Below are 13,919 nucleotides of genomic sequence, written 5' to 3' on the forward strand. Positions count from 1 at the left end.
AGGCGACTAGGACACATTTAAGTGTACAGTGTTAGCGTTAGTCTCTCTGTAAAATCTGAGTACTGCTAAAAAAACAATTTTCCAGTATCGTGTCTTTCTTGATGATTATTTTAATTAAGAAATTGTAAATCGTAGGTCCACAGAGTCCATGTGAACGGACAGATATCAGGATGGCAATAGTAGCCGATCACCTGGGACTTAGTTGGACAGGTAAGTGTGTACACTCCTGAGTGAAACGAATACAGTTTCTTAATTTCTTTGTCTTACTCACAAGAGGTTCGTTATACAAAACGGAAACAAGCGACAAGTAGAAAACAAAACATTTTTATCATCCACCGTTCTATCTACCCAGAGAAAATTATCGATAATACCTTACATACTGTTTTTCAAAGCTTTTTCAATGCATACACACTAAAGAATAGAAATTTAAATCATACTTTACCTTAAATGTGGGCACTTTCTTCACACTGCCTTTTCTGGTGATAGAAGATAACATTTTACCTAGTAGTAAATTTATTTTCTGGGGTCAAGGAAAACACAGTTAAGGCCTAGGACTTTTAAATAATCCAAAATTGTAAACATGAAGTGTTCCCTTAGCGCAGCTTAGGCAACCGTTCAGTTAACACGTGCCTGCGCTTCCCAGGTGTTAATCACTCGTGAGTCGTCGTCACGGTTTTTATGATATACACAGATTATCTGTATGTTTGCTTACCTGAGACTTTTCTTAAGGTGGACTCACTTTTATGCCCAAAGATTTATTTAAAAGGAAATCTTCCATCACTTTGCTAAAGGAAAACAGGGATCATTTTCAATAACTACATAAACAAGAAAACAATGGAATGAGAGGAAGTTGAAAATTTGAATTACAGTTTTTTAGGTAGGATACACGTATAGAAACCCATCCAGTTTACTAAACTCATTGAGTTTGGTGAGATGAATGAAACTGTTTATGATCTGTGTGTAGAAAAGGGATATTTAGCTTGATTTCACTTCATTACAGATGAAGATAAGATCCTGTGTCAGTTGGACAGTTCTGCTTTGTAGATTTGATGTTAACTGGGCCTCCAAAATCCTACCTCACAGGAATCAGAGAAATTTTAAGTTTTAGAGGTTGAGCGTCTGTTTTTAATGCATAGCCAAGAAAACACAATAGCTTAAAATATAAATGTTAACCATGGTCATATCTAAGTCACCTTGTATACCCTCTGCGATATTCTGCGCTCAGGGAAACGATTATCTCTGCTGTTGAAAGGGAGACTATGAAACCAGATAATGGCAAACAAGGTCAGCTACATTTTCTTCCTTTAAATGGCCTACGTCCTGCCCTTACCCCCAACTTATTAAACCTTCCCGCCTCCTTCCACCCCGCCTCTGCTCTCAGGCACACTGCTCACGACCAGGAGCCTAGTGGTACTCTGAGAACACAGGTGGTCTGAGTAATCCTCAGCAGCTTGTTGAGAGTTAATAGCAATTCGTTATGTATAAATATTTGCTAACATAAAATTAATAATAATTGCATTTTAACATCAGACATTGATCTGAATACATACCGGAGCAGATGCTGGTTTTGCAGTGTTATATGCCCTTGCTATTAGATGATTTACCGTAGGCAAATCCCGTCCTTAAGTCTGTTAGAGTAAATTTTTGGAGAAGATGTGACATAAAGCTATTAAATTGTAAAATTCTTTGCGACAGTGTGTCTCTGCTCTTCACTGGATCACTAGACAAAGAATACAGTTGGGTCATAAGGGCTTGTTGGACAGTAAGGAGTATTGTCTCTTAAAGCACAAGAGGATGAAGAACTTAAAAGAAATTTAACTTCTGTGATTTGAATGACTATCTGTTGAGTGAAGATTATCATTAAAATGATTATTTAGAAGAGCAAAATTTAATTTTGTCCCTCAGAACCACTGCCAACGTCTTAATGTACTTTGATTTTTGTATAAAACACTTTAAAATGTTATATTACATATACCGTGTAATTTTTTGCTTTTTTGTTTGTTATTACCTAGTTTCCACAAAATTGCATATTCTTTGATCTTGGTTTTCATGGATAAATAACATCCAGCATACATACTTTATAATGGTGTTTTCTAACTTCGGGTCCCACGCACTCATGAGTCATGAAATCAATTCATAGTTTGGTTTTGTTTTCAATAGAATAGAATGGGAGGAAATGTCTGTGCCTTACGTGTATTACGGCTAAGTTTTGCTTCTTGAAGATCTGGTTTCATTTATATGAACACCGTGTTGTACAATGTATATCTAACTGGAGGCCGTGATCAGAACAGTTCACAAGCCACTGCATTAACTCAGTTAACTCTTCTTTTGTCCCACACTTGGATTGTTTTCCGTTTGTTAATAGTACAAACCTGAGATAAACATTCACGTGTGTACATCCTCGTGTCCAACCCAATGTATCATCCCGACAGTTCCTAGAAGTGAAGTCGCTTGATCCTGGAGGCTTATGAGCCCCTGAGTGCATTTCGCCAAATGCTAGAAATATTTAAGCAGGGTAGAATCTTGACCAATTCCTTTTCCATGGGAGGATTTTTTTTCCCCATTTATTTCTAGAATCACTTAAAGTAATACATACCTGAGGAATTTTTTTTAACTGTGTAGGAAATACACAGTGAAAAGTCAGGCTCCTTCTCATCTTTGATTCCTGTTCCCCTCTGCCAAGGCAGCCACTGATGCTCACATGCGTCTTCCCAGAGACCCTCTCTGAGTATCAAGGCCGAGCATACGGGTGTAGACATTTAGGTGGACACAAAGCTATTTCCCTTTTATTTGTTATACAAGTGGCAGCGTAGCGTAGACAGCGATCTGGTCTGTGGTCATCATTTAACCTCCCAAGTGGAATTCCTGAAGGCCCACTACCAGCGTCGCCTGTGCCTGGTTCATGGGTGTGTATCCCTGCCCATCTCATATGAAGCTCGAGGAAATTGCAAAGAATAACTTGACTGAATTCAAAGAATGCAGCAACATCCTCTTTGTACAGATCAAGAATCCTTATAAAAGAATCTCTCAAGAGGGGATCCAATTGTAACTAAGCAGTTATCTCAGGAGAGTTAGGTCACAGCCTGGGTGTGATCACTGCTTCCCTGAAAAACAAGCATATAAAGATTAATGTTCAAGGCTGGACTGGGTTTTACTATAAAATTCCTTTTTGTGTGTCTGTGGCAGTTGAACATTACGTTTATGAAACATGTGATAAAAGTAGAATGTGAAATCTTAGTAACTCTCTTTCTTTTCTACAGAACTGGCAAGGGAACTGAATTTTTCAGTGGACGAAATCAATCAAATACGTGTGGAAAATCCAAATTCTTTAATTTCTCAAAGCTTCATGTTATTAAAAAAATGGGTTACCAGAGACGGAAAAAATGCCACAAGTATGCTGATATTATATTACTTTAACTTTCGAAACTGCGTATATTCAGTATTTTAGATAAGCCTACTGTTAATAGACCAGAGTAATCATAAAGGAATAGCAAGTCTTTTGAAGTTACTTCGTTTAATTTAACGCTGATATCCTAAACACCTGTCTTTAGGAAGCTTCTTAAGAAAGCAAGTAGTAGTGAATTTTTTGCATTTTGTCTTTCGTTCTCTCCGTGACCAACAAAAATGAAAATTGAATTCTAGCTGTTAAATCATGGGGTGATAGTCAGAAGCACCCTGAGGTTACTGCTGTGGCCAGGCTAGATGCACAGGGAGAGAAAGGAAGGAGGATAGGATCAAATCATTTTAACCAGCTTCATCTGTGCTGCAGAGAATTCTCCAGTATTTTTAGGTTTGCTTTGGTTTGGTGGTGTTGGGGTCGGGGGAGGGGAGCGGTGCTCTACTCTGACAAGTGCCACCCCACGACAATGTGGAATAAGTTATTGTGGGTTTGCCTGTGTCGGTCTGACCTTAGTAAGTCTTTAAATGCTAAGCATCAAAATGAGGGTGATCTATGTTGACAGTCTAAAAGGAGAGGAACATGTTTAAAATTTTAATAGATCCCCTCGTAACTAAAAGGAGTCTAGCTATTTTGAGGCCCATCTGCTCAGCACCTTACAGGGGAATGAATGTTGCTGTCATCACACACAGCTTCACAAAGTGATTCTTAAGACCCTGACATGACCTCCCTGTAACAGTGAGCTTTCTGAGCCCCTCTGCATGGGGAAACGGCAGAGCCGCAGGGAGGAGGAGCTAAGCCGCTAGGAGGGTCGAGAATGCCATGCTTTTGTGTGGATGTTGTGATGACTGGAAGAAAATAATTTAATCGGGTTTTCAACCCTTTTTTCTCCTTTTTCAGCTGATGCCTTAACTTCGGTCTTGACAAAAATTAATCGAATAGATATAGTGACTCTCCTAGAAGGACCAATATTTGATTATGGAAATATTTCAGGCACCAGAAGTTTTGCAGATGAGAACAATGTTTTCCATGACCCTGTTGATGGTAATTGAATTTAGTGTTCATATTTATTTAATCATTTGATAAAATTTGAAAGTGTGTAGGACAAGGCAGTCACTTAAAACCAACTAAATTATGATTTGCTTGACTTAATTTCTCATTTTCACAGCATTTTCTCTGCTACAGTCTGCAAATAAACACTCTGATAGAACAAACTTGATAAATGTCTGTTATATAAAATACAAATGAGATCTAAAAGTATAAGTTAACTGAAAGAGTTGGTATTTCAAATATTTTACATGACCAGGTGGAAGAAAATTTAATATCTAGAGAATGCATTGTTTTTGTCATTTTCACATTAACCTAAAAAACCAGTGAACTCTTTTATTCACATATTGATAAGACCAAATTGATAAGCTATCTTTTATCAAACAATCAAGGTACTGGGTCAAGTTTAAGCATATAGCGTAGACATTGTTAGTAAAATGGTGAATTCCTGTTTGGGATCCACGTATTTAAGCATGTACTGAAAAAGTCTAATGCCTCACTCAAAAACATATTTCACTTATTTAGCATTATTTTCACTGTATATGCTTCCATTTATTGTTTGGAAAAACCCTACCCGATCTATCATATATAAAAATCAGTGTCTCATTTCTAATTCAGATGTCACAGATGTCACCAATAACATAGTTAACTCCTTTTTTACATTGGCTTAATTTATAGAATAATATTGTCATCTTCCTTCATTATGTAAATTGGGGCTTTTTAAATCAAAGTATCAAGTAAAGTATAACAAATATCTTAATGTGTTTTTCAAGGTGCTTGTCTTCCCTTACAAATGGAAATTTATTCCAATAATGAATTTTGAGTAAAAAATGATGATGGTGTGGAGGTAGAAAGAAGAGCTAGGGATGTTTTTCTACGATGCCCAGTTTTGAAAAATATGATGTTTTTTCCCCATTTTTAAACTGGCAAAGTTAGACTAACAAAAATCAACCACTTCTAGTTCTACATATATTATGTGAGCAAAGTTGTCAAATTCTTAAAAAGTTTCTGCTTGCTAAAGTCAACAGAAAATTTAAAGCATACCTTATTATCCACATAACATACACAACGGGCAATAATGTCAAAAGTGGTTTCTTATCAAGCTTATAAATACCACAGAACCTTGGAAAAAAGCTCTCTTCAAGGCCTCATCTTATATGTGAGATCATATAATAGTAGCCAGTCTCTTTTTACACTGAAGACAGACCATCATTATATCAAATTCTGAACTATTGCCAAGTTATAGTTTATGGAATCCTTTAATATTCTGTTTTGGGAAAAAATTTTAAGAAAATATCTAATAAGCGAAAAAAGAAAGAAAGAGAAAGAAAAGAACTAACAAGCAAGGTAACCAGAAAATAATGGAACTAGTCAATAGACTATTAAAAGCTTTATTTATTTGTAACATTTTAAAATCAGAATATCATTAAATAAATTCACAAAAGTTTTTGGTGGCTACATCTTAATATTTTATATTTCTTATTTTAAAAATTCATAGGGAAGTTTAGGAATGTGTGTATGAAGTAAATTTCACTTATGCAGATTATAAACCTCAGCTAATCTCAGCCAGCTTTTCAACAAGATTCTGGTTTATAGGTGACTATACTTACCTATAGCAGTTTGAATTTACAACAGAAGCTAAGTTGGTATTTGTCATGGACTGATGGGAAAATTAGGCTCTAGTTTTGTAGACCATTAGTTCAGAAAATGTGCTTGGCTGCCTTTTTTTCCTGTCTCTCCTCTTCGTTGAACTTTTGTGAAACCTCCTTTCCTCACCATGACCAGACCATTGTTGACTTCTCTCTCTGCTGAAGGAGAAAAATATTCCCTTTGTCCCCACAATGAAGGTTAAAACAAGGGAATTGTTCCCTACTTCCCCTCTCAGTAGGCTGGTAAATAAACCTCCGTGTTTCACAGTATTGTCATGAATATGAGAGCTCTTTGCAAATGGCTTTCTTCCTGTCTTTGTTGTGTACCATTTTTTTCTCTTTATTTGATTTGTGGTTCTGAGTGGACCCCTCTCACCAAGTTCACTAAGACCTCCATATACACCACAACCCTTTCATCTCTGTCACATTATGACACCTGAAGACTTTCCTTGGAGTCTTTTCTACTTTATCTGCTTTTCAAATCCTTTTCCTAGCATTTTAGATTTTTTTCCCCCAGTGCTACTGCTCTAAAATCTAATAATAATTTCCTTCCAAAGACTAAATTTATTTTTCTTCACGGTAAATTTCATGTGAAAAAATGTAAGAATTAGAGTTGGGTAGCATTGCTCATATGTAAAGCTCTTAAAATAAGTTATAAGTGACTTATTATAAAAATCGGTTTCTTGTGGCTTGCTGTATGCAGTCTACCACAATATGGATTTTGCATGCTAAAAGTAGAAAGATAATAAATTTGGCCATGGAATAAGTGTATCTTATATAACGGCAGCTAACTTTGTATTGATTGAAATAGTCTGTATATTTAAGTTACTGTATTAAAATTATCAAAATTGATAGAAATCATTTATATCTTAATTAATAGTCTGTTTTATTATAGTTTGCACTAGTATTTCATTGTATTACATTTAATTGAACTAAACCAATAAATTTATGAACATTATTCTGTAACTCATCATACATTTTCATATCTGATATAATTTAATTCATTCCATGTGTTTTGTTTGCTGTACTCTAATTCATTCCAGTCAGTCCGAATGTACTGTCTTCCATAGGTTATCCTTCCCTTCAAGTGGAACTGGAAACTCCCACAGGGTTGCACTACACACCACCCACCCCTTTCCAGCAAGATGATTATTTTAGCGATATCTCTAGCATAGAGTCTCCCCTTAGAACCCCCAGTAGACTGAGTGATGGGCTAGTGCCTTCCCAGGGGAACGTAGAGCATTCAGCAGATGGACCTCCAGTTGTAACTGCAGAAGACACTTCCTTAGAAGACAGCAAACTCGAAGACTCAATGCCTTTAACAGAAATGCCTGACGCAGTGGATGTAGATGAGAGCCAGTTGGAGAATGTATGTCTGAGTGAGTATCCTCAATACCTCGGAAGTATGGCTGGGGTCCCAAAAGATGTTAAACCAGCAGAGCCATTGAAACAGCCTAGTAAAGTAGGAGTGAGCTCTGAGCAGCAAGAGAAAGGAAAATCTGGTCCTGATGAGGAGATGACGGAAGAAAAACTCAAATCTCTGTTTGAGGACATTCAACTTGAAGAAGGATTAGAGTCTGAGGAGATGACAGAAGAAAAAGTACAGGCTATTCTTAAACGTGTTCAGCAAGCAGAACTGGAAATGTCTTCAATTTCAGGTTGGCAGAACGAGACATCAAGTGGAAACCTAGAAGCCCCTGCTCAGGCTCGAAGAATAACTGGTGGGTTACTAGAACGGCTGGATGACAGGTATGGCTCCGTTTCAGAAAAAAAAAGCGAATCACAGGTTACGTGTTAATCGTTTGTTTTAAATACTTGCTTTTTAGCAATTACTCTTTTCCTAAATCACCATTCCAGTTTGGGGACAATACCTGCCTTAAAGATTGGTTCATTCTGCTAATCCAGAGAGGGAAAGTGACGTGACATCTGACTCTTGATCTCAGCTCAGTTCTTAAAATCACAGTTGTGAGTTCAAGAAATCACAGTTGTGAGTTCAAGAAATCACAGTCGTGAGTTCCAGCCCCATGCTGGGCTCCACGCTGGGTATGGAGCCTACTTAAAAAAAACAAAACAAAACAAAAAACAACTACTGATAGCCGGAAGTGAAATGCAGACAGTTTCACATGGATGCCAAAGCTATATAGGTTTACTTTAGAAGACTGCTCTTTTCTAGTTTATTACTTGTCTTATTTCACAAAGCCAATAAGGAATGCACTTTCAAAATAATGTAATAAATAAAACTCCATGTCCTTTAGAAATATGAACATTTCTATTGTTTCCTGACCTCAAACATAATATGCTTATTATGCAAACTTTAAAACACAGATTTAAAAAGTCAAAGCCCCATCATCTAGCAATAACTGCTACTAAAATTTGGGTGGATTTCTTTTACGTGTATTTTTCTCAATGTGTTAATGTGGAAAATGCAGAGAAGCAAAAAGAAAAGTCATCGGTCCTCCTACTATACTGAGAAAACACTTAACATTGTGTAATCCTTCCTTCTTCCTATGTGAACACTTTATGTGATCTCCAACATTGCATATGTAATTCTTCACTCCAAATAATATTGCCACGGTGGAAATTTGATTACAACCAAAATAATTCCCTAATCATGAATCTGGTTCTTTGTTATCCTGGACTTACTCTAGGAAGGTGAGAATCTAATGTCCTTCAGACATCGGTTCAAATCCCACCAGCATTAGGTTTGCACTTTGTGACTCTGGGTGAATTTCTAAGCTCTAAGGATGTCAGTCTAATCAGCTTTACAAATTAGAATCCTACTGCTTTCCTCAAGCAGGTTTACGGAGTGAAAAAGAAAGCCTATAGAATGGCTACCAGATGGCTGGTACAAATAATCTCTCAGTAATGGTTGGCATTATTTTTATTTGTGCATACGTCAGACTAAAATATATTTTACTTCAGTGGCAACTACTGATAACCTCAGGGTTTTCTGCATCCAACTTAAGTTTCTTTCATAACCATATTTAATATTTTCATATTGCTGATAAGCTTCTTGCTCGGTAAAAATTCCCAAAGAGGGAGTTTATAACATTCTGCAAAAAGGATTCTACAAGATTCCTTTAGAAGAATGATAAGACCAAAGAATTCTGTGTTCAGCCTACCAGACTATGGCAAAGACAACAAACAGTACTAATTTTGATGTCTGTGTTCTAATATAGTCACATAGTCTATAGTTGCATAGCAAAAAATATACATTTAGGTGATGGCATCTTCACACTGTGCTGGGACCGTTTGTCCTTACACATATGGAATAGAGTGTGCTGTTGACTGGGGGTTGTTTAAATATAATCAAAATCTGATTTATAAGAATACACACATACTTACAGACATGTGCATGATATATATATATTTATATTTATATATAATATGTAAAAAATATATATCTTATATATAATATATTATTCTAGTTATCGCCTTCAGAATTCTACAAGTAATAAGCAAAGACACTAAAAACAGTGCACGAGCTAGAAAATAAAAGTCTATACTGATACTAGTAAAAATTAGAGATCAATTTAAAAGAAAGTATTGGAAGAGAAAGATTGTTAACAGTTGAAAGGAAAATAGTCCTCACAGAACAGAGAAGCGACAGGTAAGCACCAACACCCACTCCCCAGTGGGAGTCAGCAGAGGTCAGGGGAGGGGAAGGGGACCCAAGTAAGGGTGTTAGGATGGCAGTATACACCACTGGAAACCCATTCAAAGACTGGAATGTCGGTGTTTGGGGATGCCAGAGCTCTCATCACAGGAATGCATTTGATTCTCTGCCAGCAGTTTTTTTACTGGCAATGTGAAAGCCTTTTGCAATATCCTCCTCTTTTAGATTGGTGGGTCTGGAACTCTGGGTATGTCTGTGCACCTCTCAGGATGAGTTTTTAAAATCTCAAATCCAAGTAGCTGTAGCAGTGCAATTAAACAAAACAAAACGGAAACAAGGGCAGCATAGCTAGGCAGGTTGGGAATTGGGGTGTGGGGGAAGCCTGGGGCCTCACCCCCAGACCCAAACCCCTGATTGCCCCTCACACATCAGATTTATGCCTAAAAAAGTGTTTTAAAACACGGTTGTTAAAAATTTAGAGCTTCTGAAGCCCATTTTCAGCCATGTATTACCATCGTAAGTTTCCACATTTTCTCTGTTGCAGCCCTGATCAGTGTCGAGATTCTATTACCTCATATCTCAAAGGAGAACCTGGAAAATTTGAAGCAAATGGGAGCCATGCAGAAGTCACTCCAGAGGCAAAGACAAAATCCTACTTTCCAGAATCCCAAAATGATGTAGGGAAACAGAGTGCTAAGGAAACTCTGAAACCAAAAATACACGGATCTGGTCGTGTGGAGGAACCAGTATCGTCACTAGCAGCCTATCAGAAAGCTCTAGAAGAAACCAGCAAGTTTGTAATAGAAGAGCCTAAACCCTGTGTGCCTGTCAGTATGAAAAAGATGAGTAGGACTCCTGCAGATGGCAAGCCAAGACTTAACCTGCACGAAGAAGAGGGGTCCAGTGGGTCTGAGCCAAAGGTATGCAGTCCAGTTATCCGATACACTGTCAGTTAAACCAAGAGTACCGATGCTTCATGTCCTTTAATTAATCTTGTAATACTGGGTCCGAGGTTCTTTACTATGTCCAAATTATCAGTGCTGCCACTAATGGCAGGGGTGAAGAAAGTACTAGGTAAAACACATGCTAATTGATTATATTTTCATTCACTGAGTAGGAAAAAGGATTAAGCGTCTCTTCAGCCACTTTTCAGGAGAAAAAAAGAACTATAGAGTTGTTATGCTTAATATCCAGAGGTAATTTTGCCTAGGATTTGGATTTGGGTTTCCTAACTCCCAACCCAGTCTTCTTTTCTTATGGAAGGAGGATAGTTATTCTGAATGTTTCTGGTTCTTCTGCATAATTTAAAGGGTTTGTAGCATGTGACCCATCTAAGAGTTCTCCCCTCTAAGGTCTGTTGTCTGAAAGCGTGTTTTAAAAATTAAAGAAACACAGTGTCCAAGCCTGAAATGAGGTGGGTCTAGACCCCTGTTGGTTGACCGCATTTAGAAACTTGAAGTTATAGGTATCATTTTAACCATTTTTATATCTAAGTTGATAATTATCTTAATATTTGTTTTAAATACTTTTAAAGACTGTCATAGAATTATTTGCTTGCACTTTGTACTTAAAACATGTCTTCGTGGTACCATCTAATAGATTTTTTTTTCATTCTTTGAGGTTTACCACTTGTAGATATTTAAAAAAAATTTGGACTGAAATTATAACTCATAGATGGATATAAGAAAATAAAAATTAGTTCCATTTCCTACATCTTCTTGCTGCTTTTTGCTCTCAGCCACGTCTTTTCCTGAGCCGTGCAGTAGGCGTAGGCTGAGACGTGGACATCTTGGAATAGTAGCACCTACAGTTTTCCTTGAAACATCCAGTGTACTTAACATCTGCTGCAGTGCTTGGGGTAGAAATAAACAAGTCTTCCGTAGAGTAGCGAGTCTGTGATTAGGTCGTGGTTTACAAAAACTTGAGTAGTAAACTCCCAGTCACTCAGGGGCTAATGATCAGCTGATCAATTAATCATCTTTCCTTTTCCCTTCTGCAGCTATCTTTTGACCATTTTCATGCACGTTAGGAGGGAAAGTGAGAGGAAGTAAAGTTCTCAGGCCTTCCTTTCACTTCCCGAAAAATGGGTTTGAATATTGATTTCTTTCAGTTAATTCTTAGCATATGTAAGCAGCATGACCGTTGATGGTCCCTTTTAAAATGAGTCCACAAAATACAGAAAGAAGCAGTAACATAGTGATGTCTTAACTATGGAAGTTGACTATTAAAAATCTGTAGAGAAGTTCTGAAATCAAATGATCATCTAAATATAAATAAGCACGTGTGTGGGTACACATGCAGGCACACTGGCCACTGAGGAACCGGGGAGAAGGAAAAGAGGGTTTGAAATGAAAGTCTTACCCCTGAACGGAAGCTCAGCTGAGTTCATCAGTACTGGACCACCATAACTATTAGAAAATGTTTTCAAATTTCTTATGAGATCGTGCTTTTGGGATTGGTCACTGGTCCTACTCTAATGCCTAGAAAGTTTTCAAAATATAGAAGTTTTTAATGGAGTTAAATTTTCTGGGAGCTATGAACCTGATCTCACAAGAAATCCAGAAATGTTCAGGATGTGTCCTTTGTGGCTAGACCATAGTAGAGTAGTAGCAACCAAGTAGGTCATCTGATGTATGATCTCAGAAAACAGCCCCCTTTTTGTCCCCTAAAAAATCAGGTCAAAAGTCCGGGTGCGGCTCTTACACGGATGACTGCCTGCTGTTACAAGGTAAACTTCTGCTCTTTTCCACCTCTTTCCATGCAGTGACCCATGGCAAGACGTACTGAAATCCATTTGTCTGTCTCCTAATTACCCCCTTTGGCAATTCTAGAGAATTCTCTAAAAGGAATCCTGCTCGAGATTTACTACCGTCTTCTCTCTACCCTTCACCTTCAGATTAGCAGACTTCAGGCAGAAAGTGGAAACTAAAACATTGGCCAAATGGTGACTTTTTCTTTCTGTAAAGGACTAGTCTCAGATGATTCTTGATGGGATTATAATACAATTGACATCTAGGTTTGGTAGTGTTCGGATTAATATATGTTCTGCTTTTCAATTTACCCAAGTGAAAAGCTTTGCCCAGTTTGTGTATGAAAAATTCACTTTGAATTTTCCCTTTTGCCTCATCTAATCTGTTGATCCCTGAGTGCTGATTGGGAATTCTTTTCTTTCACAATATGAATTCCTCTTACTTCTTCTGCCTTTTTGAGCTGTTTCAGTGCCTCCAATACTGGGATCATTGTAAATTTTCTGAATTTACAGTCTTTTCTAAAACATTTTAAAAGTAAGAGGGAACTATCTTTGCAAGGAATAAGAAACTTGAAAACTCTTTCCTTTTGACACCATATTATTCAGTAGGGTATTTTGTTCAGATGAAATGTCTTACAAAGTTAAGGTTGATATTACTATCATATTTTAGAGTATTTGTTAAGTGTGCCTTGGGTGGAAAATGCTTTATAATCTATTTGACAACATTTCATAAATCACTTTAGCTCACACTTCTGTAACAATTTTACTTTTTTTCCCCTCTATTTTTACCAACACTGCCACTGATTCTTCCAGTGGCTATTAATTGCAGTTTCTATCTCCAGGACTCTCGGCTTTGGGGCAACTAGCAAACTTAGAAAATAAAATGCCAGAACTATTTTCAGAATTCCACCATTAAAATTTAGAGATAAAATCATTCAGTTAATAGTCTTCCCCATGACACTGAAGTGGAAGCCAGAGATATTTTTCCCTTCAAGTTGTGAGCTATGTGATAGGTTTTCCTTTTTCTCATCCTTGTTGCCTAAAAATTAATATTTTGTGTACTTTCTGTATTCTTGTCTGTACCATCCTCTTGTCTGTCAGATGTTGTTTCTGTCCTCATTTCATGTCAGGTCTTTAAAATAAGACTCTGAGCTTTCATATGTTTTACCTTATTCCTTGATTCTTGGCATGAGCTCTTACTGAGCAGGGACTGTGTGTTAGGGGCCAATGATGCTGGTAAAAATCTCCTGATAGAAATATATGTGGCAAATTCTACTGATGTCCATTCTTTACTTTTTTATAAAGTTCAAAATAGCTTTTGAGAAAGTTGTCAGATCTGACCAAAATTTCACAAAAATCAGATATGTTGTGCCTCTTTCTGTAGATCGAGTGAAGCACGGCCGTTCAGGTCAAATGTACAGAGATTTAAAATGAGTTTTAAATGAATATTAATGTTTCTTC

General features: G+C 37.1%; 1 protein-coding gene across 1 annotated transcript in view; it reads left to right on the plus strand.

Annotated features, from left to right (window-relative positions):
- Positions 1-13,919, plus strand: part of ANK3 (ankyrin 3) — a 329,444-nt gene that overhangs the window by 293,860 nt on the left and 21,665 nt on the right. The window contains exons 38-43 of the mRNA XM_040624672.1: positions 136-210; positions 3,261-3,392; positions 4,298-4,441; positions 7,752-7,842; positions 10,254-10,629; positions 12,387-12,437. Of these exons, the coding sequence (XP_040480606.1) occupies positions 136-210; positions 3,261-3,392; positions 4,298-4,441; positions 7,752-7,842; positions 10,254-10,629; positions 12,387-12,437 (869 nt within the window). The remainder of the gene's footprint in view (positions 1-135; positions 211-3,260; positions 3,393-4,297; positions 4,442-7,751; positions 7,843-10,253; positions 10,630-12,386; positions 12,438-13,919) is intronic.

This window comes from Ursus maritimus, unplaced genomic scaffold (genome assembly GCF_017311325.1).
Source record: "Ursus maritimus isolate PB19 unplaced genomic scaffold, ASM1731132v1 scaffold_7, whole genome shotgun sequence".
In the NCBI taxonomy this organism is placed as follows: domain Eukaryota; kingdom Metazoa; phylum Chordata; class Mammalia; order Carnivora; family Ursidae; genus Ursus; species Ursus maritimus.